At 37.7% G+C, this 27,209-nt stretch overlaps 1 protein-coding gene across 2 annotated transcripts in view; it reads right to left on the bottom strand.

Moving 5' to 3' along the window:
* Positions 1 to 499: 499 nt before the first annotated feature.
* The window catches only part of LOC127850763 (dynein axonemal heavy chain 8-like), a 232,215-nt gene continuing 205,505 nt past the window's right edge, over positions 500 to 27,209 (bottom strand). For both annotated transcript variants that reach the window (XM_052384053.1, XM_052384052.1), the window contains exons 79-90: positions 22,887 to 23,127; positions 22,323 to 22,525; positions 14,230 to 14,303; positions 13,585 to 13,737; positions 11,712 to 11,867; positions 11,044 to 11,160; positions 10,049 to 10,150; positions 9,576 to 9,736; positions 8,256 to 8,412; positions 6,567 to 6,719; positions 2,876 to 3,065; positions 500 to 1,053 (exon numbers count right to left, since the gene is read on the bottom strand). In XM_052384053.1, coding sequence (XP_052240013.1) covers positions 644 to 1,053; positions 2,876 to 3,065; positions 6,567 to 6,719; positions 8,256 to 8,412; positions 9,576 to 9,736; positions 10,049 to 10,150; positions 11,044 to 11,160; positions 11,712 to 11,867; positions 13,585 to 13,737; positions 14,230 to 14,303; positions 22,323 to 22,525; positions 22,887 to 23,127 — 2,117 coding nt within the window. In that variant the 3' untranslated portion in view covers positions 500 to 643. The remainder of the gene's footprint in view (positions 1,054 to 2,875; positions 3,066 to 6,566; positions 6,720 to 8,255; positions 8,413 to 9,575; positions 9,737 to 10,048; positions 10,151 to 11,043; positions 11,161 to 11,711; positions 11,868 to 13,584; positions 13,738 to 14,229; positions 14,304 to 22,322; positions 22,526 to 22,886; positions 23,128 to 27,209) is intronic.

Below are 27,209 nucleotides of genomic sequence, written 5' to 3'. Positions count from 1 at the left end.
CTGGGGCACTGAGAGCATTAGTTACGCATTTTTGGAAAATTTTCCTGAACAAACGCACAAAATGTGCTCTAATAATATTGTAACTTTGTATAAAATTTTCAAAACATATATCAGTATTTTATATACAAATATCAACTTATAAAGCCTGACATAATAAGTACTGAAATCAGTTTGATAAGGCATAGTTTTCGGATTTAATGCTTTAAGTCCTGCGTCTGAGAGGTCTAAAAAGTTCCTCCTTCTAAATACTATTTGCTTAAAAAAGTTGAACGGTTTGGAAAAAGTTATGTGTATTTTGTGTATTTTATTATATAAGCTTTCCATATTTTCATAACATTTCAGAATTAAATCTAGTACTGTGTGGAGTATATAATTTGATATGAACAAGGAACACAACAATTTTACTGTAAGCTAATCATTATTTCTGTGTGAAGGTACCAAGTCTTACAATATTTTTTTTTTTTGTCGTATTTAAATCTGAATGCGCACGTAAGCAACATGAACTTGACATTTTATTTCTTCAACAGTAAAGAACAGTTAAATTTACAAATGAGGTATTTAAAATCAACATTTACCAATAAATAATGTCAATGAAATAACTAGAATGTATATGATAACATGTACACATAAATAAACAAGGAGCTTATTTAATGTCACAGAGTGCAGCCACTCCCCTGAGTATCCAGTGGTCAGGATTTTGTGTGGTCTTCAGCACAATGAAGGTGATGTAGGTGAGATCAGTCCTGTGGGGTTTCTTGTAGACAGGACACAGGTACAGGCGGGGGTCCTTGGGGGCCGTAGAGTTGACTGCGTACATGTGAACCACAGGTAGCAGAGTGAACAGCACCTTGGGATTGGACTCTGTGAGGCGACAGTTGCGCCTGTCCCAGGAGGCTCCGTCCAGGTATAGGCCGTAGATGAAGACTCCCTCTGAAGGGGCACCCATAATGTCCTCCTTGCTGTGCTTCAGTACATCATTGTGCAGTGTGACTGAGTCCAGCGCCCAGCCCTTGTGTGCGCGAGTCACCTCCTGTCTCATGGCAGTCAGGAAACCTGGGGATGATAGCACAGATTTATCACTTCACTCGCATGCCTTTCTCATTTGGTTCATCATGGTGAAAGTTTAAAACAATTTAGCCTTGTTCTGAAAAAAATGGGCTTAATTCATGTGCCCTACGTTTGCCTGTGCAGTCCACACAGGCTTATCAGGGACACTTTCTGCTTATATTATTTTTTGTTTAAGGAAGTCCTACCTCATCAAAAATCCAATATAGATGGACAGTGTTGTCCCTGATTAGCCTGTGCTGATTGGACAGGATAATTTAAGATGACACTTATCACATGCACTAAGTCCTGTTTTATCAAATTGAAGCTTAATTTGTTAAGAGGAAGATTTATTTGAAATGCCATCAGTATGATGAAGGAGCAAGGGGTTTTGTAAAGAGGACGCCCACATACCCATTGTTAAAATTCATGGTGGCAAATTATTTTCAAAAGTATGTGACCCATTGGCAAGTCAACTATCATAGTAATTAGGGATGTCAACGAATATCCGAATATCCGAATATTCGGTCCCGGACCGAATATTCGGATACTGTTTTCCGAATCGAATATTCGGAAGAAAAAATAAAAAATCGAGTAATTTCAAAGACTTTGTATTCGTAAAATTTGCTTCAAACATTGTCAAAAAAGTTGTTCCTCGTGTCATAATGTTTATTCCGTAGGCGCGTTAATGCGTCGCTATGGTGATGACAGTATACCGGTCATAAATCCCGCTAACAAAGCCAGACACTTTGTGTCAAAATTATGATAGGTGCAAATCGTGTCGGCAATCAAAACATCGACCTGCACTTGATCCAATGACTCGAATTACATTAAAAATCATCAAAGATTAAATGAGTAAAGGAAAAGCCAACTTTGTGTAAAAACAAATAAGACCGTATGGAAATTAAAACACCGACCCGTATTGATCTAATAACTCGAATTACATTTAAAATGATCAAAGATTAATTGAGTAAAGAAAGAGCCGATTTGGTGTGAAAAACAAAACAGATCGTATGGTTATAATCACGTTGTCCAATAAAAAAAGCTTTTAGAAAATAATTTACTCAACCTCTTATGAGTATTTGCGTATCGTATGGTCCAAACATTAATTAATTACTCAATATTCAATCAGGTATTTTACTTAAAGAAATGTTTTTGGTATTTCACCCTCATTTAATTGAAAATATTATAATTGCTACACGCATAAAGTAAATATCTGTCCAAGCAAAATGCCACCTACGCCTTTCGCTGCTTGGACGTATTTCACGACGTCATCCGATAAGAAGTCGCCGATCCAAGTGTCTTTTAAACGTGGCAACTTTAAAAGACTGACTGTTTAGTCGGTTAAACAGGTTCAAAGTGTGTTGTGTCTATGTACATACTAAGTAATTCGTTTAAGTTCAGCTTTAATTATATGTAGATCTAACTGTTTTGTCATGTAATATTTTGTCGTCATGTAACATTCTGTTTCTCGTTCTATTGTTGATGTACGATATTAATAGTTTAAAAACAGTTTTTGTCATTCAATTTTAACAATAAAAAGTAATCAACAACATCAGCTTCGAATTAACGACGGCAACGCTGTGTCAATATTTAAACACTTCCGGTGAACTTCCGGTAAAAACGAAAGTAGAATTCATGGAGTAATGGTACGGTAAACAAAGTTGACTTTTTTCCAACAGATGTTGACCGAATATCCGAATATTCGTTCGGAAGGGTGACCGAATATTCGAATACCGAAATCGGTATTCGTTGCCATCCCTAATAGTAATATAACTGTGTCATATTTCTTTGCTTCAATTATTCTCAGAACAAAAGCCAAAGGCGTCACCTTGTGGATTAAACAGCCCTGTCATCCAGAAGACAAAAGGCCTGCCTTCAAACACCCATCGACTGAACTGCTCATTCCTCTCTAGCAGCTCCGTGTACCAGAAGCCCAGCGTGGAAGACTGCCAGGACACCTTCCTCCACAGGCTGGGCACCTTGGCATCAAACATGTTGTCCAGTGCGTCACGCAGGTCCTGAAAACAAACAAGCCTTGATCTGAAAAAACTGGGCTTAGTGCATGTATATTAAGTGTCATCCCAGATAAGCCTGTGCAGTTGGCACAGGCATAATAGGATTGACACTTTCTGCCCAAAATGGATTAACGCTTAGAAGAGAATTCTTTCAAATGGAAAATACAATTAAAGCAAAGTGTTGTCCCTAATTAGCCTGTGCAGACAGAACAGGTTTGTCTATGATGACACTTCAGGCCCCTATATCAAGCATCTTTTTCCCCATAGCGAGGCTAACACCTTGTTATTATGTGTAATTAGTAAAGAAACAGCTTGAGATTGAGCCAATCACAAGCTATTTTTCTTCTACCATCTGTATGTGCCACAAACCAACATTTAAACATATTTTTTTATCCCATTTTCACCGCGACATTGACGGTATAACACGTTGTGGGATATACTTGCTTGTATTCAACACTGTGGAATATACCTGTCGCGTGCACGGACTACTTTTTAAATGACGTCATGCGAAATGCGCTAAAATTAGGTCGATATTGTTTGGTTCATTGATCGAATTTTAAGGTCACCCATTAGAAGAAAATGTGCACATTTTGCAGAAAAACATATATCTGACATATTCACCAAAAGAAATGTTGAAATAAAATATGAAATTACACGATTTTTGTTTTGTTATTTTTTTATTTATAACAAAGTCGACAAAACTTAAGCTTCAAAATTATACGACCTTCAACCTTTAAAACTAGTCATATGACATAATTTTTCGCCATCCGTATAATGAATCAGCTGATTGATGGCGTCATAAAATGGCATACTTGTTGCGTCATTTTCCTCATTTTTTTGACGATTTATTATAAACGCGACTTATTTCACATTTTTTCTACATGTACTGTATGTCGACATATCTGAATTGTCAATTGATCACATTTTCCTTATTTCGTGTAATGTGCATTGCTTATAACCAAAGCATATACTTTTGACATTTAACTTAAATATTAAGAATGTACAACAAGCCATACACATATCGCACAGTTCATGAATAATCTGCTATGTTTGCTTTCCTATTTAATTCACGTTAGGCATAGAGCTGTGTAAAGTATAAGATGGTAAAAATAGCACCACACTGGAATTGGGAACGTCCCATTTTGTACACGGGTATTTTCTACTTATTTATCTGTTGTGTACTGGAATGTTTTCCATTCTTTGTGTATTTATATATTAAATTATTTTCTCGTACAATAAGGGCATTTACCATAGATAAATAAAACATTGTGCAAGTTTAAACATAATTATGTTTGTATGCAGAAATCTGCAAATGCAACCGAGTTTACCAACGGCTATTATTAGATAAACTGCTCCGGTTCATTTGAACAGCAGTAATGTAGAGTACATGACGTAGCGTGTGACGAAGAAGAAAGTTTATCGCGTTCATAAACTCATTTGAATAAAGTGATAGAATGGCATAAGGGTCTTTATTTAACTATGCTAAAATAATTATTAAAGACCCTAGATGCAAAATCGTCAATTATTGAGTTAAATGGATTATTAGATGGATTTTAAAGGATAATTAAAGGTAAGATACTAGTTCTTACGTGTTTTGATTTTTGTTTGTACTTTTGTCGTTCCCTGTTCTCGGGGAAATGATTTTAACATGGGCGCCATTGATGCATCGGATCACACACGGCATACCCATAACATTTTATAAAAAACACGTTCTGCGCGTCCTTAAATTCGTCCGAAGTCGGAAAACGTATTGCCCTGTATATTTTGTCAAATAAAGTGTCAGTCGCTGCAATTGTCTGTTTACTCGTCAAAATTGTCAAGGTCTTCGATAGCTAAAGAAACTTCAGCGTACAGTTTATTTAGTATTGAAAGACCTGTACAAAGTCGCGCCAGTCAAAAATCATAAAAAGCGACATAAAGTTATGGTAGCCAGAACTAGGTCGTCGATGGTGTACATGTATGTTGACATCGACAGCATTTTGTCAGGAGCAATCGCCGCCATATTGGATTTGATCATTTTCTTTCGAAAATAAAATGAATTATAGTAAAGTAAAATCTTCTTTTCGCGGTCGTAATGTGTTAAAATTCGCATACTGCGTAAAATTGAATGTAGGCATATGGTGATATTTTTTACTTGTTTTACAGTTTGTGTGTGAATTTTTTAAAGACTATTTTGCGTACCAGAACAAATACATGTATATCACTACGCATGGTTACATTTGTTAGATTTTAAGCGCTTTTATGACTGAATTAAAATTATTGTTAAGGTTATTAGATCTATTTATGTTAAATGTCACGTTGAAAAAATCAAATGGGATAAATAGAATACTAGGATTAGCGTTGAATACAGAGAAGTTTATGTTGCTCGGCTCGAACACCGAAAGCGCTCGCCAAGGCTCGCGCTTCCGGCGTTCTAAGCCTCGCAACATAAACTTCTCTGTATTCAACGCTAACCTAGTATTCTCTATATACTTCTTTAGTCAAGATAATCATCTGATTTCACAACATAAGTTTCTGATAAACAAGCAAATTTGTTGAATTGTTATCCCCCGCCAATATGCTTCTGGATACAAAAGTGTCATATTTGACACTCAAAAAAGCATTTTTTCAAGATACAAAGGGCCATAACTCCTTTATTATCCAATGGTGTACAAAGCCATTTGGGGTGCATCATCCTCTTATCCATATATATACTCGTACCAAGTTTCAATGAAATCCGCCAAAGCACTTCCAAGATATGGCTCCAGACACAAAAAATAATTTTCCATGATACAATGGGCCATTCCTCTGTTATTAACAGATGGTGTACAATGCCATTAGGCGTGCATCATCCTCTTATCCATATATATACTCATACCAAGTTTCATTGAAATCCGCCAAAGCACTTCTAAGATATGGCTCCAGACACAAAAGTGACACTCAAAAAAGCATTTTTCAAGATACCAAGGGCCATAACTCCTTTATTATCCAATGATGTACAATGCCATTTGGCATGCATCATCCTCTTATCCATATATATATACTCATACCAAGTGTCAATGAAATCCGCCACAGCACCTCCAAGATATGGCTCCGGACACAAAAAAGCATTTTTCCAAGATACAAAGGGCTATAACTCTGTTATTAACAGATGGTGTACAATGCCATTTGGCGTACATCATCCTCTTATCCATATATATACTCATACCAAGTTTCATTGAAATCCGCCAAAGCACTCCTAAGATATGGCTCCAGACACAAAAGTGCCGGACGGACAGAAAGTTGGACGGAAAGACGGACAACGCCAAAACAATATCCCTCCGCCTATGGAGGGGGATAATAACCTACGTATCTATATAAACCATATTTTGTGCATTTGATGTCAATACATTATTAGAATCTTCAAGTCTATGCACTTAAACAGATATCTTTATCACAATTAAATGTTCACAAAGGTTTTAATTAAACGCCCTTCAAATGTTAACGCTTACACCATCACCACCAACATGATAATCAACACTGTACCTCAGACATGATGATGGTGCCTTCAATGGCCAGTTTGAGGTCACTGAGGGTGACTCGGACAATCGTGATCACCCTCTGCATGCGGTCAATCTCCTGCTTGAGGAAGATGTTCAGTGGATGAAGCTGGCCCATCTTCTTCAGTCGGTCCTTCACCTACCAGGGTAAACAAACAACATTGGATAAATGGCTTCCTAGAAAAACAAGAGGCCCATGAGGGCCTGAATCGCTCTACTGCTATAAACACTGTGCAAGTTTGGAAAGAATAAGATGGAAACTGTGTATTTAATCGCGCAAACAAGGAGAAATTTTCAAATTCAAGGGGAGATTATTGTGTACTTATTTCTCCGATACTGCTTATATTCAATCTGGTTCAAGTCCTCATTGATATAAAGATATTGTGCACATTTGGAAATAATTGGATGAAAACAGTGGAATAAATTGCGCAAACAAGCGGGATTTCAAAATTTTCTCATATTCAAGGGGAAGTCATTCTGGACTTATTGCTTCGATATTGCTCTTTTTAAAAAAGGGTTTGAGTCCTCATTGATACAAAGACACTGTGCAAGTTTGCCAAGAATTGAATGAAAATTATGGACTTTATCACATAAAAAACAGAATTTTTATTTTTTCTCAAAATCAAGGGGAGATAATTCTGGACTTATAACTCCAATATTGCTCATTTTCAATAGGGTTTGACTCATCATTCAGAAAAAGACACTGTGCAAGTTGGGAAATGATTGGATGAAAACTGTGGACTTAATTGCGTAAACAAGCCTTATTTCACAATTTTCTCAATTCAAGGGGAGATAATTCTGGACTTTTTACTCTGATGTTACCCATTTTCAATAGGATTCGAGTCCTCATTAATATAAAGACACTGAACAGGTTTGAAAAGAATCTGATGAAAACTCTGGACTTAATCGCGTAAACAAGAACAAGTCTAATGCACGCACGCACGCAAGGACGACGGAAACCACGCCATCACATAAGCTCTTCCGGCCTTTGGCCAGTAGAGCTAGCAATCAATAATGAGACTTTCCTGTCTAGTTCCTTTACATCAGTTACATAAGTTTGCTTTTAAAATTATAATCACACAAAAAATGTTATTTTGTTTCTCCTGTTTGTAAGTTATTTGCAACAATTTAAATACAAATTATTGTATATAATAAGAATTTGAATTATATAGCATATTGCACTTGTTTGTGCGCTTGATAACAACAAAACATACAGAACGTGAGAAACTGTGCTTTTCAAGGTGAATCCTGTCATGAACATGTAGTCATTATACATTACTGTCAATTTACCTTAATAACCTTTTTCTTAGGAGTAATATACTGATTTTTTTTTAGATTCTTGCTGTTCTATTTTTTTGTTTAAAAAGAAAAACTCAACATAATTCTTACCTTTCACACAGTTAACATTGTGCAGTTTGCTGAATAGTTTACCACTCATTATCAGGAGCCATTGTCACACAGGTCATTGCACCATATATATCTTATTAAGATGCTTAATAACTTCCAATGAACTATATTCATTTCTTGACCAATCATGTCAATAAGTTCGTGCAAAAAACACACACACACAACTTGTAACTGCTTTAAATTTGCAAACACAATTCTTGTATTTTTAAATAAACCATTTAAAAAACTATTCTGAACTGATGAGAAAACTTGCATGTTGCTGGTATACCTCATGTGGTACGTAGTTTGCGGGTAGTTTCTCCAGCATATCCTCTGCCATTCTGAAGACAACAGTCTCGCGTGTCTCTCCTGCCCCTCCCCCACCCTCCTTGGGTTGGATGCTCATAACTGTGTCCAGGATACTTGAGGCCATGTTTGTCTGGAACCTGTGGCAATGCAAATGCGTAAAGTGTTGCAGCAGATAAGCCTCTGCAGTCTGCACAGGCTAATCAAGGACAACACTTCAGTCTTTTATGCTACTTTTTAATTTAAGGAAGTCTCTTCTTACTGAAAATTCAGTTTTACTTCAAAGGCTAATCTGGGATGACAATTTGAGCACATGCATTAAGCCCATTTTCAAGAACGTGGCTCACTTCTCTTTGATTGCACAGAGTATGACCCTATAGTGTCTGCACAATATAAACACGCTGCCAGAAAAGTAACACAATTGTGTTGTTTTTCATAAGACAAACAAATAGAATTTTGAACCATCTTGTTTTCTACATGAAGTCTTTAAGCCATACAAGTACAGTCTAAATCTTTCACATATTACACCTGGTATTACTTAATCTAATATTCCCAAAGATAGATATGTTATAAGACACAAGCATGTTAAATTCATTGGAAATTACATATGTTTGTACATTAACAATGATTCCAACATCATTTGATTTTTAATTTGTCATTTGAGTGCATGTTTATAAATAGTTTGCTCTACTTGATATTAATGCAAGTTTAGAATTATGTGCATAAACTCAATTGGAATTACTACATCAATTTGGAGGCAAAAAAGAGTAAATGAGAAGCAAAACTGTGTATTTTTCAATGGCTCTAAATAAGAGCCATGTTTTGGGAAAATAAGGTTTAATGCATGTGCGTAAAGTGTAATCCCTGATAAGGCTAAGCAAATTACATAGGCTTATTGCATGTGCGTAAAGTGTAATACCTGATAAGGCTAAGCAAATTACACAGGCTTATTGCATGTGGGTAAAGTGTAATCCCTGATAAGGCTAAGCAAATTACATAGGCTTATTGCATGTGGGTAAAGTGTAATCCCTGATAAGGCTAAGCAAATTACATAGGCTTATTGCATGTGGGTAAAGTGTAATCCCTGATAAGGCTCAGCAAATTACACAGGCTTATTGCATGTGGGTAAAGTGACTCTTAATGTGCATGCATTAAGCCCACTTTTCCTAAAATGAGGCACATATATTTTACATTTTTCCTTACAATGAACATATGTATGATTTTTTGGCACAAAAAACTAATCTTTCTGCATGTGTGTTTCCTGTATTTGGGAAATTCTGGTTATCATAAGTAGGTCCCTTACGTGATATCAGCGTTGGGGTGTAGTCCAAATGCTTCAGGGGAGTCCACCAAAGGCAACTGCTCGATATGCTGCATCACCTGATCATAGGTCTTGATCTTTGGAATCTTGTAGCCTTCATAGAACTGGAACTTGTCTTCAAACATGAAGTCCCCAAACCACACCTGCAAGATAGACAATATGACCTTCATTCTGGGAAAAGACTGATCAGGGAAACATTTTCCGCCTTTATGGCATTTTTTCATTCAAAGGAAAGCTTTCTTAACAAAAATCCAGTTTGGGCGCAAAGTTCTGCCCTGATTAGTCTGTGCTATTAATTTTGATAAATGCTTTAAAATTAATCATGCTAAAAATTGCCTCTGCCAATAGTCTAAAATACCATAAACACAAAATAAGGAATTGATGTTGTAAGTTAATGAAATTATCACAACCATAGACAGTACAAATATTGAAACTGCCAATCAATTGCAGCCTACCCTTCCAAATGTATTGAGCAGTCTCTTGTCATAGTCATCAGTGACCCTGCCTCCATACTGCACCTCTCCCAGCATGTAGCGCACAGTCACCCAGGACACACCCTAACAGTAGTGACATCACAAATGGTGAAAAAAAATATGACTGCAATTGTTTAATTATATAGATAATTATAGAGCAGAAAAATTAAGTTTAAGACCTCAAGTGTAAAAGGTACACTTGTATATGAATACAATTAATATTAAACAAGAAACCATCGGAGACGGGTGAAGCTCCCCAAAGGTTTCTTTTGTCACAATATTGCACTATATTGCAGATAAAAGGAAACGTCTTGAGGGGCATAACTTTGGACAAAATAAAAAGATGGATGGTTTAGCAACTTAAAAATTTAAAAGGGCCATAACTCTCTAAATAAATCATCTAACCAGAACCCACAAATAACATGCGCATCTCCTTAAGGTAGTTAAGCTTCCAATAAAGTTTCATTGAATTCCAGTCAGTAGTTGGGTAGAAATAGCCCAGACAAGAATTGCACTATATGTACAGGTTATAGAAAATTTCAAAGGGCCATAACTCTGTGAAAAAATCATCCGACCTAGAACCGGCTGATAATATGCACATCTCCGCTTGGTAGTGAAGCTTCCCATAAAGTTTAATTGAATTCCGGTCATTAATTGCTGAAAAATAGCCCGGACAAAAATTGTGCACGGACAGACGGACACACGCACGGACAGACAAAGCGATGACTATATGCTCCCCCAAATTTTTTTGGGGGAGCATACAAAAGGGGCTTAATGCATGTGCGTAAAGTGTCGTCTCATATTAGCCTGAACAGGCTAATAAAGGACAATATTTTTCAATTTTATGGTATTTTTTGTTTAAGGAAAGTCTCTTCTTAGCAAAAATTCAGTTAAGTCAAATAATCATCCCGGACACTAAGCACATGAATTAAGCCCCATTTTCCAAGATCTAGGCACATTATCTATTTTTCTATAACCTTTTTGATGTCCATATCGTCCATATGGTTCTGACAGAACTGCACACTGGCCTGCCAGTCAGAGGAGTTGAACTCGTAGGGGATGTTCCAACCTAATGGCCCAAACTTTCTACGCTCCTAAAATAGCATTACCGTAATATAATATTTTTATTTCGTGAAGTTAAAAGTTAACATTCAAAATGGTCATTTCAGATTTTTGCATTTAAGACCATTACAAAAACAGTAATCAAACAAAAAAAGCTATGCCAGCAAAAAAGGTAATGGGGTTGCAGAACTAAGATGTTTAAAAAAATAAAGAAATGTATTATGATAATAAAAAACATACAGCTGTATTGTAAGTGTATATTTTTAATCATAAGGACTACTTTTACTCCCAAAACATGCACACTTTACAATTGACAGAGGACATACACCAACAACACTACAGTATATGTGTATCATTCAGCTACTGGCCCAAAAGAGATTTTCCAAAAAGCAATTACCAGTACAGTGAGGTCAATATACTTTTTAGCAAACGTTGTTTCTGCTGGTTCAAACGATAATTGTTTGTGATACAGACCTGCATCAGAACTTTATACAGAAGTAGAATTTGCCTTGAATTAATTATATCAAAGTCTATTCACATACACTCATGCAAATGATTGTACACATGGTTTGAATAGTCTGACCTGTACAACAGTGTGCAGGAAAGAGACACCATACAAGAGAGGCTTCCACATGGGCATAGCGTTCACATCGAGGAAGTCTTGACTGATACCAGCGTATGTTCTCTTCAGACCCGCCTTGATACCTTGTGGAGGCTCATTGGTGAACTTCAGAGAGGACTGGAAGTAAAGTAAATACTCACTGGATTACATTGGACTCTACGAAAACTGGGCTTAATGCAAGAACCTAAAATGTCATCCCATATAAGCATGTGCAGTCCACAAAGGCTAATGAGGAACGACACTTTCTGCTTTAATGGAATTTTTTGGTTTAAAGGAAGTCTCTCCTTAACAAAAACGAGTTTTGGCAGAAAGTGTTACCCTGATTAGCCTGTGTGGACTGCACAGGCTAATCTGGCATGAAACTTTACGCACATGCCTGAAACCAAATTTTCCCAGGAGGCTTACAACAGGAAAAATCCTACAGGCCTTGGTGCATGCTGTTGGCATGATGTTTGTCCAAAAGATTGCCAGCTAAACTTGTATACCGTTATGGAAGTAATAGTTCTAACAAGTCAGGGGTGTGATTGAGGCAAAGTCAGAGGGGAGGAAAATTCTGTCGACTGATTTTGACTACGCGAATGGCGCGCATAACGCAATGACAAACCTGAAAACAGACATTAAAATAAATAACTTCTTGAACTTCATAACAATATTTCTTTATAAAAACCTGTTAAACATCACATTTAACATACTGAGGATGCAAAGTAAACAGTTAAGTAAGAATTTATTGTGATCAATAGCAGCAGTTTTCAATGTATTGAATTAAAGTTAATGGACTAAATATAAACAAACACACTTGGGTGTTCTTCTTGTGTAATGGTGTATTAACTGAGTTAAATTAATATATTTAATTTGTTTACCTTTCAATATCTTGCATTTCACATCTTCACTCAGTTCAACGCTATTTCAGTTAACTGAACAGCGTGACAAACATAATAAAGCAGAATATGCATATGAATCTGATTATACACAGACCCACAGACATATAAATCAAATCATGTTTGTCTATTTCCATGTTCGAACGATACTCTTCTTAATCGTTTTACTTCGTGAGTAGACTAAACTCCAATTTGCAAACACTGGTTTCCGTAACACAAATTCAGTGGGCACATTTTCTAACAAAATATGTGTTGTTTGTATCTAAAAGGTAGTCTTTTTTTTGACAAACACATTTCATTATTCTTATCAGACTAGGTGATGTCAGTCGTTTATTCGATTGCTATTTGTCATTTCAATAATCTTAATTTTCTCTTCACAACGGCGCCATTTGCAAACAAATCAGCAGAGCGCATTTTACGAAAACGATTTTAATTGGAAGATTGGGAAACGACAGCCAATTATATCGCTCGTTTTAAAAATGCTTAGGCAGAATCTACTAGTGTAAAATGCGGAGAGATTTCACAGGTCGCGGATATTTCGGGCCGATTATGAAATACGTCCGCGGAATCGGTGGTAGCCCCTCTCCCCCACATTTTTTAAAACGAATTTACGCGAATCTCAGAAGTGACCTCCGGGACAACCCGATCCGCGGAAATCTGCGGAAAAATCACACCCCTGCAAGTGTATTAGCAAATGTAAGTAGACTAGGTTACGATTAAGAAATTCATCTTTCCCTTAGAAGCAACATGAAAAAGGCTATATATGCAACTAGGTTTTATTCTGGTTGCTGCTCATCAGTAACCTAAGGCCTGAAAATGAAGCCTTTTAAACTTGAATAAAGTAAGAAAGGTCTTAAATTTAATTTGATTTTCTGAAGGACTACACACATGTAAAAGTGAGTTTCTGAGCAGTAAAGGGTTAAGCACATTTCAACATAATACATGACAGTGTTCACCTGTAGTAGACTGATGGGGAAGTGGTTGTGTGGCTCAGTGGTTATCCACACACGGAAGTCGTCATGTATCTGGGGGGTCTCCATCAGCAGGTCCAGTAACTCATCCATGAAGTTCAGACCCAGGTGACAGTTCTGTAGAAGTGCCCAGCCTCCCTAGCAGCATATACACCAGCAAGTACATAAAGGTTCATTGTAAGAGCCTCTGTGAAAATGGGGCTTAATGCATGTGCACAAAGTGTCGTCTTAAATTAGTCTGAGCAGTCCCCACAAGCTTATCAGGGACATCACTTTCTGCCTATAACAGATATCTATTTAGAAGACTTTCTTTAAACCAAAAAATGCCCAAAAAGCGTCAAGTGTCTTCCCTGTTTAGCCTGTAAAGAATGCACAGGCTAATTGTAGATTATACTTTACACACATGCATTAAGCCCAATTTTCCACAAGAAGGCTTAAATAATGGTTCATTTTATATTTATTACCAGTCATCTAATAAACAACAGTAACACAATGTACACAATTAATTTACTTTTAAAAATAACTACATTCCATAATAAATAAAAGTTTCTACAAAATGTCATACTAATTCTAGTTACTTGAGAGAATGAATAGTATAAGCAGCGTAAGGAATGACAAAGGTAGGCCTACACTTTGCATGAAAGCAGTTATGAGCTTCCTGGCATGCACTTCTTGTCCCTGGCCCATCGATATAGCTCTGAACTCTGAAACATACGTACTTGTTATAGTTAAGGTATATCACAATTGCCAGTAACAGAAATGCTGTAATTTAATCATAACACTGTATTGCATTTTCATACAACAGACATCAGTGTATGTTAAATGTGCTCTTGTTATGTCATTTAAAACTCTTTCCATTTTGCAATATATTTGAATCATGGTCTGGGAAAACACATTTTCTTAAAATAAAATTCATTTTAATTATTAAATACTTACCTGCTATCCCTAGCTATACCTTTCTAGGAGAGTTAGCTTCTCCAGAAATCTTTAAGTGCCGGAATTCAGCCATCTCTCTACCTGAAAACAGATCAGGTTAAACTTAGTACAATGTAACCTAACCGGAAATCAAGAACCATTACTCATCTTACTTTTCATGCCATTATGAAAATACTAAACGATGAGCGGGGTGGAAGGTGGGACTTACGGATAGCAGGTAAGTATTTAATAATTAAAATCAATTTTATTTTAAGAAAATTTGTTTTAATGTCATAAATACATACCTGCTATCCCAAGCTGATTTTGTAGCTGTAGCAGGAGGTTCTCGTTATATTTTCCCATCACAGCAAAACCCATATCCAGATTTTTCAGCCAGAGATAGTAGAAATATGTCCTAAGATAAACTTCGTTAGTACAGTATTGTACTTCAGTTTCCGGATAGCGCCAGCACAATTACGCCATGGAAGAAACTACTGTTTGAGCAACCACAAGAGAACCTAACATATATAAATTGTCTTGTTGACACTCAAGAGAACGAAGATAGAAAGAGGAAAAGGTGGTCGGACTCCTCAAGAAAGCAGCTTGAAGCACTTCAGAAAGTGAAACATTATTAATATACGCCCACAAAGCAGAAAAAGCTCTTAATTCATGCGGTCTAATCTTAAACAGGGATAAATCCCTAGATGAGAGATGAATAAGCTTTCTTAATAGTCGAGGCTACCCAGCGAGAAATAGATGCCGCAGACACATCCCCCCTTTTTAACGAAATGAAAAGTCTTTTGCAAGAACGTCGAATGGACTTTACTCTTTTAAGATAGAAATCCAGCGCCCTGACCGGGCAAAGAAGTCTATCATCATCTTCTTGTCCACAAGTATTAGAAAGACTTGGAACTTTGAAGGGTTTAGAAGCCATAGAGGGGAGTTGATTTTTAGCAAGGAATCCTGGTTGACATAACAACGTTACAGATCCATCTGAAAAAATCAAAATGAAGATGACCATCCTTGATAGAAAGAGCATGAATTTCACTTCTCCTTTTGGCTGAAGCCATAGTAAGAAGGAAAACGGTCTTACAAGTTAGAAACTGTAAAGAAGCTTGATCTCAAGATTCAGATGGAGCCTTAGTAAGCGAATCAAGAACACAAGCCAAATCCCATTTAGGTGCCAGTGTACAAGAAACAGGACGTTTAAGTTCCATAGATCGAATCAGTTCCGATATCGCTGGATCAGCACAGACTTGTGATGATTTAGTAAAAGCCAATGTATGTGAAATCATAGATCTATATCCTTTGATGGACCTAAGAGAAAGTTTCTTATCATCAAAAAGATAGATGAGGAAATTCGCTATGCGTCTAGCAGAGGGATTGAGGGGATCAATTTTCCCTCGAATACACCAATTAGAGAATAGTTTCCATCAAGCATCATAGACTGCTCTGGTGGATCTTCTCCTTGCAAAAGCAACCGGGTTTGAAGCCCTGACAGAAAAAACGTTTCTTCTGCAGAGATTGCCTGATAACGGCCAGATGTGTAAGTTTGAACATTGCTGGATCCGCATGCAGTCTGCCTCTTTGAGACAGAAGATCTGATCTGTGAGGAAGTGTCCTGGGATAATCATACAGGAGACTGAGAAGATTGTTGAACCACGATCTCCTGGGCCACCAAGAGGCGATCAGGAGAATGCGACACAAACTCCCCCTGATATTCGCCAATATTTGGGGAATCAGAATGGGTGGGGGATAAGCGTAAGCGTCCAGTTGGTCCCAATCGAACGAAAGCGCGTCTACTGCCCACGCTGCTGGATCGTAAACCAGACTCACATACAGAGGAAGTCTGTGATTGTGTCTGGTTGCAAATAGGTCGACTAGAGGATAACCGAACATGAGAAAAATCTGATTAGTCACTTCCTGATGAAGTGTCCACTCCGATGGAAGTAATTGGTGTTTGCGAGACAACCAATCTGCCAGGGCCTTGAAACGACCTGGAATATATTTGGCCAGAAAAAAAATGTTGAGTGTCTAGCAAAGAACAAGTAATTCCTTGGTTTCCAGATACAGGGAGTGAGAATGTGTTCCCCCATGTGCCTGAATGTAAGTCACAACTAATGTGTTGTCTGTTGACACCATCACATGTGACTGGAAATGAGATACAGCTTGAAATACCGCTCGCATTTCTAGATTGTTGATATGCTGATGTGACTCCTGAAGAGACCAGAATCCCGAAACTGTCAGACTGAGTGGTTCCAGATGAGCACCCTACCCTTCCATGCTCAAGTCCGTCATTAGATACAAAGACGGTTGCGGAGGAAGTAGGGGCACTCCTGCCAAGAGAGTCTCCTCGTCTAGCCAACACTGAAGATGTGGTATTAACTCGAAAGAATAGGAATCTGCAATAACATATTGTATGGAAACCATTTCCAACAATTTGAGAGGTAATGCTGAAGAGGACGAAGGAACAGACGTCCTAATTGCACAAAGTCTGCTACTGAGCTCAGGATACCGTTGAGAGATAGGAACTCTTGAGCTGTCATATGAGATTGGGACAAAACCTAATTGACCTTCAGCAGAAAGTCTGATATATGTTGACGAGACACCCTGACCTTGTTGATGTGAGTGAAGAAATTCATTCCCACAAAAGTGAAATCTTGAGATGGAATGAGGTCGGATTTGTCTGCATTTAAAAGGAGACCTAATAATAGGAGTTCCTTCCAAGAAAATTGCAGATGTTGCAGAAGCAATTGACGATCAAGCTGGGGTAACAGCCAGTCGTCAAAATACTGAAGAAGCAGAATACCGTGAAATCGGAGATGTGCTCCTACTGCAGCCATAAGCTTGGTAAAGATAAGAGGAGCTGTTGCCAACCCAAAAGGCATCGCTCGGAACTGGTATCCCTGGCCTCGAAATGCAAAACGAAGGTACTTCCGGTAGTTGGGATGTATAGGAACATGGAAGTATGCATCTTCCAGATCCAAGGACACCCCCCAGTGAAGAGGTTTGATGGAATTCCTTATGAAGGAAGGAGTCTCCATCTTGAAAGTTGGTTTGAGTAGATACATGTTGAAAACTTTTAAGTCTATTACTGGTCTCCAGGAACCATTTTTCTTTTGAACAAGAAAAAGACGACTGTAAAATCCTGGAGAATAAGGGTCTGTTACCCTTTCTACCACCTGTTTTTCCAAGAGACCGAGAATGGACTCTGGAATCTGTGGATGTGGAGATACCAGCCCTACACGGACGCGAGAAAGTGGAGGTCTGTTTTCGAAAGGAAAAGTCAGGCCTTCTGTAACTAGCAAATGAACACAAGCGTCCGAAGTTATACGAAGCCAACGATTTGAAAAATGAAGAAGTCTGGCCTCTACTGGTATTTCCGGCATCGGAGGAGAAGGTGGTAGAAAGGGTAAGTACCTAGGGCTGATAAGAAGACGGTCCACCCTTGCCGGTAAAAGGTCTGGAATAACTCTAATCTGGCTGAGACTTGTTCTTCCTACCAGATTTCTTAACAGAAGATTTCTGAGAAACAGGTCTGTTAAATGAAGACTGTTTGTTAGGAACTGACAGAGGATTCAAGGAAGGCCTTTTAGAGAAAAGGTTATTTCTCTTATCCTTCTTAACTACTGGATTATTCATTGGTCTAGAAGCAGGTCGCTTAAAGGCCCCTTGGAGTTGTCCAGAGTTGTTTCTAGCTAAAAAGCAATGAAGTTGATCATCTTTGGCAGCTGAAATTGCGTCATGAATCCTTCCACCGAAAAGAAATCCTGATGAGAGAGGTGCCGTTCTGAGAGCATTTATACCCGGTTCTAATAGAAAATCTTTAGGTAAAGAAGAAAGGATAAGATCTCTACGAATCCTTAGCATCTCCGACATTGAAGAAGCAGCATTATGTGAAAGAGACAATGTCGTTTGTGAAAGATGAATTAACAAATCACGAAGTTCTTCAGGAACCAAGTCTGACCAATCACACACCAACTGCAAAATAGTTGCTAGCATGAGATCTATCTGGTTGGTAAGACATAGAGATCTGCGTTCTCTCACTTCCCAATGTTCCAACATTTAATAAGGAACAGAAACCAAAGTTGAAGAAGTAGGCATATTAAGCAACAGCTTATTGATGTCAGGATCCTGAACCGGTAATTTGGCAAAATCCAATCCGGAGGTTGGATCTGGTACGGGAGGCTTGTAGCTTCTAGTACGTTCATTATGTTTAGGATCAGATAAATCCTTAGGCACCTTCTACAGTTCTCCTCGTTTTGGAATGGTCTTATTAGCTGATTCCAACGATTGAAAAACTGATAATACAGTAGAACCAATAGGAAGGCGTGTATCAATGCGAGACGAAGCCTTAGAAAGCCTGTTGGGATCAAATGTATGAACTAATTTTTCCGTAATATAGATCGTCAAATTAGTAGACATCTCCACAGGTCTTGGGCAATAATCATCACCAAGAGTTTGAAATATCAGTTCATTTATCTGATTAATTGATGACAAATAATGATCAGTGTCATAATTGGGATCTACCTCCGAATCGGCCTCATTGTCTACAACACCAGCTGTGTGCATAGAATCAGCGGAAACCAAAGTGGAAATACTAGGACGATTATCATGCACCAGATTGCGAGTATCTGGTAATGATGAATGACCATCAACAGAATCAACACCCTGATAATTAAAACCGGAAGATGACGGTGAATTATCAGGATTGACTGCAGACCTGTAACCCTACCGATTGCTTCTCAGTAGAATGGAGGGCATCTCTCAGTAGTTTTGGGCTGTTGTAAGTAGTTTTAACCTTTTAATCATTTTGAGCATTAAAACACCATGACTGGGTCACATATCAGTTTAACGGTACATAAAGCATAAGATGAATTTACTTGCTAATAATTTAATATGTTAAGTGATTTTTTTGCTTTTATTTGTTACAGCCTGTGCCATTTGGATTGAGAAAATTATAGCGTGATAAACCATGAAATTGGAAAAAATAGCGTGATAAACCATGAAATTGGGAAACATTAAGCATTATAAATATGATTATAAGTAACAGAATTAAAATTGTTTTTAAGTGCATGTTTGACAGCATTTTTATATTATAAAGTGCTGCTTTAATGTCTTCTTACAATGAAGACAATATTTAGTTTATATCCATCCACATGCATATTAAACTTGCAATAATCTATAGATTCTTAAATACACCATTTGATCATAAGCTTTTTAAGAGTAGCTATTAATTTAATTCAGTATTTTTTTTTTTAAATTAAATATCATAAGGGGAAAACAAACAAACATTGACAAACACCACACCCATTAGTGTTCTTGTTGTGTTAATGATGTATTAAATTGAGTTAAAATAATATATTTTATTTGTTTACCTTTCAATATCTTGCACTTGACAACCTCAGTTTAATGCTAATTTTGCTATCTCATTAAACTGTACAGCGCAACAAACATAATAAAGCAGAATATGCATATGAATCTGAGTAAACACAGGTCCACTAACATAAAAATCAAATCATGTTTGTCTCTTTCCATTTTCGAACGACACTCATCTTATTATAATAAATGCTTTAACTTTGTGAGTGGACTAAACTCCAATTTTCCAACACTCATTTCCGTGACGCACATTGATGCAGATTTCTGATAAATATGTGTTGCTGTTTTTTTATATATCTCAAACGTAGTATTTTGCGTAAATTGACACAGGCATTACATCATTCCCTAATGACCATAATGATATCCATTGTTAATTTGAATGGTATTTATTTATTTTCGCAGTTAATCGCAATTCTTCGTCTGCTTGCTGCCATCTTGGACGTGTGTAAAAACAGGCGCGCTGAATCCCTATACATCGACTATCGTCGGTATTCTCCGCAATTGAGAGAGAGATGTGTATACTGGATAGCAACGTAAAATCGTATATATTCGGCTAAATTTGCGAACCAATACTTAAGTCTGTTGTCGTTCAGTGACGACTCGACAAGCTCGATCAGCACTCGTTCCCCGCAAAGCTTGAATTTTAACGTTTCTTTAATTACTACGCAAGCGCCAAATGATTATGATTGATAAATTACCCGCAAAGACAGACAATATGCATAAGTACATGTACGATTAAAAACTGAAATTTGACCATTTTGATCGATGGATCCGTAGTTTTTCAGTACAAATCCGTAGTGCGTAGTTTAGCCAAATAATCCGTAGTTACTACGGCGAATCCGTAGAAGTAAACAGGTCTGTGACTGGAACGAATTGTCCATATGAATCTTGAAGCCATAAAGTGTCCGGATTAGAGGATGTCGCAGTAGGAGGTACTCGAATAGGTAGCGTAGCCGAAACCTGTGGTTAGGCTGGTGGTATTGACTGGTGACCGGTAGTATTGACCGTTGACCAGACCGGTCCCTGGTGACCCATGGTTTTGACCGGTGACCGGTAGTATTGACCGGTGACCGGACAGGTCCCTGGTGACCAGTGGTATTGACCCGTGACCGGACCAGTCAATGTTGATAGAAGACCAGTGACCGGACCGGTCCCCTGTGACTGATGTCATGGACCGTTGACCGGACCGGTCCCCGGTACGTGCCGGTGACCGGACCCCGGTTCCATGGACCGGTCCCCGGTGACGTACCGGGCATACTATGACCAGTGTTGTCACCAGGCAATGACTGTATGGCGGCTGCCAAATGGTCCGGAATTGGTCGTATTCCTTTACCAATGCCATCGGGCATAGACCGGCTGACGTTTGTCACCAAATGGTCTGATGTTGATCGACTTTCTAACTAAGTTAGCGTAGTACGATCTCCATCTTGCCCTAAACCCAGTGACTGATGCTGCAATTTCTTGTCCCAAGTCTGCAAAGTCACAGGGAATTTCTCATCTGATGACGTTTCATCTGTCCGTTTTCTGCTAAGAAACGTTCTGCAACAGATTGCTCTCTGCCACGTCGCATCGTCCCAAGCACTGCAAACAGAACATTTATGTTCAATGGTACAATTAATACAAGACAAACAAGTCTTGTGGGAATCCCACGAAGCCTTAATGTGTCCACAAGAGCCTCAAATTTGTATATTCATTCTTAAAAAGAAAGAAATCTATGTAAGAGAACAGTTAAATTGAACAAAATAAATGAAATAAACAGTAAAGCAAAGCAGAAATACTGTACAATATAGTCAATACGTGTTGACAAAAAAGGCCACGAAATGCACGTGCTCAATTCATGAGCATATGTAAAATCCCTGCAAATTGTTGAAAATCAATTAAATAATAACAAAATAATACCAGAAAAGATTTCTGAATGAAGCAGAAACGATAAATTATCTAATTCATCAATTTCAAACCCATATACGACGCAGAATATAATAAAAACAACCAAATTTCAGAGCCGATGAAAAATGGCAAACTGCACGGCGTTCTCCAAAAAAGTAAGACGAGTTACGGTTCTTGATTCCCGGTTAGGTTACATTGTACTATGTTTAACCTGATCTGTTTTCAGTTAGAGAGGTGGCCGAATTCCGGCACTTGAAGATTTCTGGAGAAGCTAACCCTCCTAGAAGGTATAGCTAGGGATAGCAGGTGTGTATTTATGACATTAAAACAAGTGCTTAAAGTGTTGTCCCCGCCTAGCCTGTGCAGTCAGCACAGGCTAATAAGGGAAATCACTTTCCGCTTTAACTGAATTTTTGCTTTAAAAAGGACTTCATTTAGCCCAAACTGCACAGGTCAATCTGGTATGACACTGACACATCTGCATTAAGCCCCACGTTCCCCAAACAGAGCTAATTTGTTGTAACCTTGCCACATGTACCAACCGAGTTGTTTCTTCTTGCCGAGTCCCTCAATCTGGTTGGTGGGGTCCGATCCCATGGACAGGAAGCAGATGAGTGGTGTGCGTGTAATGCTCTCAGCCCACGTGTCCTCAAGGTTGAGTAGCACGGCCTCGGCGTACCTGGGCCCCATGCTGTCACTGATGTACTTGCGCGCCTGTGGAACTGTCCTGTCTGGACACCAGCTCCTGCACACATAGTACATAGACATGAACTGTCAGTTAAATTATTTTAACTTGCCTTTTCAGTTTGTGCAAAATGCAATTATGTATTGGATAATCAAAAACGAGGTTAGCCAAGGAAAGAGAGTGCTCTATACTACTAACTAGCTGCTTAGCAGTCATTTAACATTTCTTGCCTTAAATATTTACTTAATATTACTTCTTGTGAGACCAAAGGTGAACATATTGCTCATTATTGTCTTATTAACGCCTAGATTTTTATCTTATATCAACATATGATCACTTTGAAGCAACAAGTGCACAATTGGGCCTAATCTTCAGATAGCAAACTCAAGTCAAGAAGTTGTTGCAAATTAATTGCTGATACCGTATAAGCAAGAGTTTCTTGAAGGAGTCCAGGGCAGTTGTATATCCGTCAGGCATGATCTCTTCTTCTGGAGCGTCCGTGTCAAACCAGGCCCTCCAGCCCTTGTCATTGCGTGTCACCTGGTTGAGGATCTCTGCAAACTGGGCCAGGGAGCTGAGCTGCACCAGGTTGAGCCAGGTCATGTCTGAGATCCACTTGGCAGGCTTGGGGGTGACCGCATTCAGGTCCAGGGCAGCACCACCTGTAGCAGCCCAGAATGAGCATCTAGCGGAACAGGCAGTTTGGGGGAGCAACCCCAGTTTCTTATAGCATTTATTGAGAGCTAGTTAATCTCAAATAGCCTTTCCGTATAAAAGTGAATATTTAAGCTAGAAGGTTAAATATTAACCAACACAACCATGCAGACAGTCCATTTGGATTTGTTAGAAATAAAATAACATTTTGAATGTTATAAAAGAACTTATAGAACATCTTTAGTTTGCATTCAGTTTAGTTATACAAATCCCAAAAAGAAATATCTTATTGTCCCGTAATCGTTCATAGTTCATGGACGACACATAGTTACTAACAATGTTCATTACTCTTAAATTACCGGTGTGTATCTTATCATTCGATATCTCGTCATGCGCGAATTGCCAAGATGACGAGATTTGCATTAACTACCATTTTCTCGTGTCACGCATGGGACAAGTCGGTCCCTCTCTATTAATGTTTGTTTCTCTGCATAATACAGGATAAAATATTCAACAACACCATATATCAGTTTCTAGTCCAATTTAATGTCTAACATACTTAATATTTTCGGTTATACAAATACAGTCAGACATGATCGTATCTTTCTCGATCCGTACGCCTCCAAGTCTAAACGCTAACTGCCCTATTCCCCTCTAACATTTGCCCCATGAAACTCTGTTATGAATCCCATTGGTCAGTGTTCTATGCGTGTTTATTTCTGATTGGCTGAATTACAACATAGGACTGGGTATGTGCACGCTAATCAGCATTGTGATACAAATAAATAATGCAAATACAGCCTAAGGCTTGTGTCGACAGCATCGTTCTCCCTTTGTTTTTAAACATACACCAGATCCAAATATTTAATCTTTTGACCGTCATGCATACTTGCCACTGATATACTTGTCAATATTTCGTATATAAAGAAAACCCAAATATGTCACCCAATTTCTCATCATTATTTGACACAACTTATCCTCTCAATTTGATTTTTATGTATTTTAGGATACAGAAAAATCTTTAAGAATGTAAGTATGGAAGTAAACGAAAACATATTAACACATACGATGAAAAAATCAAACACGCAAACATGAAAACATCAGTGACTAAAACATATATATGATGAAAATCTGCAAATTATTAATGAAATTTTTAACGAATGTTTCTGCTGAAATAATAAAACGTCGGAATATTTAAATAGTCAATGTCAATCACAATGAAGTGGAATGTGTCACTGGTTTGGGAAATCCAATACGAATATTGTCCCTTTTTGACATCTTTGCTGGAGGCTATGTGGCGTCTGGGTGAAGAGATGAGACGTCTGGTTGGAGAGTATGTGACATCTGGTTGTAGATGGTAACATGCAGTCTATTGAAGACAGCGGCTTCCGAATGAAGACGATGATTGTCAGTCAGAGAAGCTGTTGGTCCTCGGTTGTCGCACGCTTTAGAATACTTCAAACGTTTATTATATATAGTTCTGAAGAATGTTCTGCATTCATGACTGTAGTATTATAATTATTGTTTATGTACACGTAATTAAGGTAACACATATATATATATATAAGTTCATAGACGATAAAAATGTTCACCTAATATATGTACAAAGTACGCGCGATTTTTCATCAAGTCCATTCATATCATCGTATCTTTAAAAATAATTTTCGACGACGCGTGAAATGTCCATTAACAATCCACTCGTTGTATGGTACTGATGCTGATTCACAATTGGGATCGATGTCGACAATGTTGATCCTAATTGAAGTCGTCTGTTACGTCATCTTTTCTCGACGGATACATCGTCGTCGAAGATATCTGTATATCGATGACATATTTGTCTTGTGTGTCGGGGCGTTAAGATCTGATCACGATCTCAAATGCGTTATGAACGCATGTTGCTGCAGGCAAACCAAGCCAACGATGTCAGGAGTGCTGTTTTTCTCCTTAACTTGTATCGCATTGGCAAATCTTATAGGGTCAATTACATGAAATGATAAACGGGCCTTCTATTTACATATTAATGGAATTTGCTATATTAGCACTCAGATTACTTATCACACTTATGATAAGATATACCCAAATATAAATTAATTTGCTAAAGGAACGCGATTCTCATGATGCAAATTTATTAGGTTTTATTTAAACTATACGCGTTTGTCTATTCAATGAAATGCATTGTGCTTTATTATGTTTTATTTACTTAGAGAACAAAATTTTACAAACAAAATCCCTTGTCTTAATGTAGTCATTCTTATGAAGAAATGAAAAAGAACAAACTACATATACGATCAGTATCAAAAATTTAATGAATCATAGCAATATAGTTGTATCTTTTGCATCATACTAATAAAAGATACAGTGCGTTGCTTTTAAGGATATTTACAAACTATATTTAAATGTTATATATGCCAAAAATGGTTTTTACTTGAGCGCTGCAGGGCATAAGCTAGCGTTGGTTAATGTCGTTGTCAAGTGCGTTGTCATAAACTAGTCTGATACGATACTAAAGTGTCGGTCAATCGGATTAGATCGATAAACGAATTGGGTATTTACCGTCCGTTGCGACAGGTGTGGTCTTTTTGTCATGTTTGTACCCGATTGAGATATATACACAATTATCACTTTGGGAACAGGAAACCTCGTTTCATTAAGCATACTTGATCATATAACCAGATGTTATCTATGGACAAACCTCATTGTTAATATGAAACGTAACACTGCGATAATCTTGGGAAATTGGAATCACACTTATATAATCAATTATTTAAATTTCATTAGTTTGAAGTAACGTTGACCTACGAGCCTAATTGTTTATATAGAGCTAAGACCATACCAACAGATGTTCCCGATAATAGAATTACATTGGGGAAATGAAACCATATTTGCACAATAAATTATTCAAACTTCATTATTCGGTGTGACATAAAACTTTATATGGCCTGTACAAATAAGATTTTCGGTTGACCGCTTTCATATGTACCGCTACGACGATAATTGACGTAATAACAATCCTATATGTCGATAGGTTGACCTGTTCCGTTAATCAAATGTCTGTCATTTATATTATCCTTCAATTTCCTAATCTTAACATATGGTATTAAACTTTTCAATTTATTTACCCCACCCTGGGTGTAAATGTATTCGTGTTCATACTTGAAATAAATCTTAAATCGGGTCTTAGTTTGTATAAATATCTCCCAAAAGTTTTATTACGCTTCAGAGCTGGTTGCTATTTCGCACGGATAATTGGCATTTCACCCGTATACTAAAGTATGACATTTTCATTTCATTCTAAACCCGTAAATGCTAATGACGATACATTATCAAAATCGGACGATACCGTCCTCTATAATCATCGATTTACATATCTAATACATATGCAATCAAAACATATTTCTCTATATACAAAAATTTGGGGTCTTTAAGTCTCGACATCTATCTCGCTTTATTTTGTAGTCCATTCATTTACATGTGTTCGGCCATTGTCTGAAGGCACGTGAAAATTGCTTTCTTCATGGCGTTATTTGAACGTGAAGTCTTTTTGGTTAATTTTCGTTTTTTTTGTGTTTTAACGCTACCGCGTCAATTTGCATCTGATCATCCAAAGAATCATTTTCAAACCTACGTACAGGTGAGTTTTGTGAATTACTGTTATTGTAATGCATCGTATCTGATTCACTGGAGCTTGACTGTATATCCGCGAATTGTTTGTTTCTCAAATGTTTTTGCAATTCAGCAAGCGGAATGTTTTCCTCGTCATCCGTGTTATCTCTAATCTGTCGGGTCTGTTGCGTAATTACAGGTAACCCATGTACTGACGTATTTGAATCGCTATCAGAAGATAATGTGTCGTCCGCAAAGGCTAAATTTGCTTTTCTAATCGGGCGCGCTAGTGGTTTATCTATCATTGGCCATTCATCGATATTTGCATGCCTTATTTGATCAGCGTGAACTTTAATAGTTGAGTTGTCTAACTGATTCTTTATTACGTATGTTAACGGCGACTTTCGTTCGATTATACGATAATATGGTCTCCATTTACTGTCTAATTTATTCTTACGTTGAAAGTTTTTGTAGTAAACGGGGTCAT

This window comes from Dreissena polymorpha, chromosome 11 (assembly GCF_020536995.1).
Source record: "Dreissena polymorpha isolate Duluth1 chromosome 11, UMN_Dpol_1.0, whole genome shotgun sequence".
Lineage (NCBI taxonomy): Eukaryota > Metazoa > Mollusca > Bivalvia > Myida > Dreissenidae > Dreissena > Dreissena polymorpha.
This window is presented reverse-complemented; position numbering and strand designations above follow the sequence as displayed.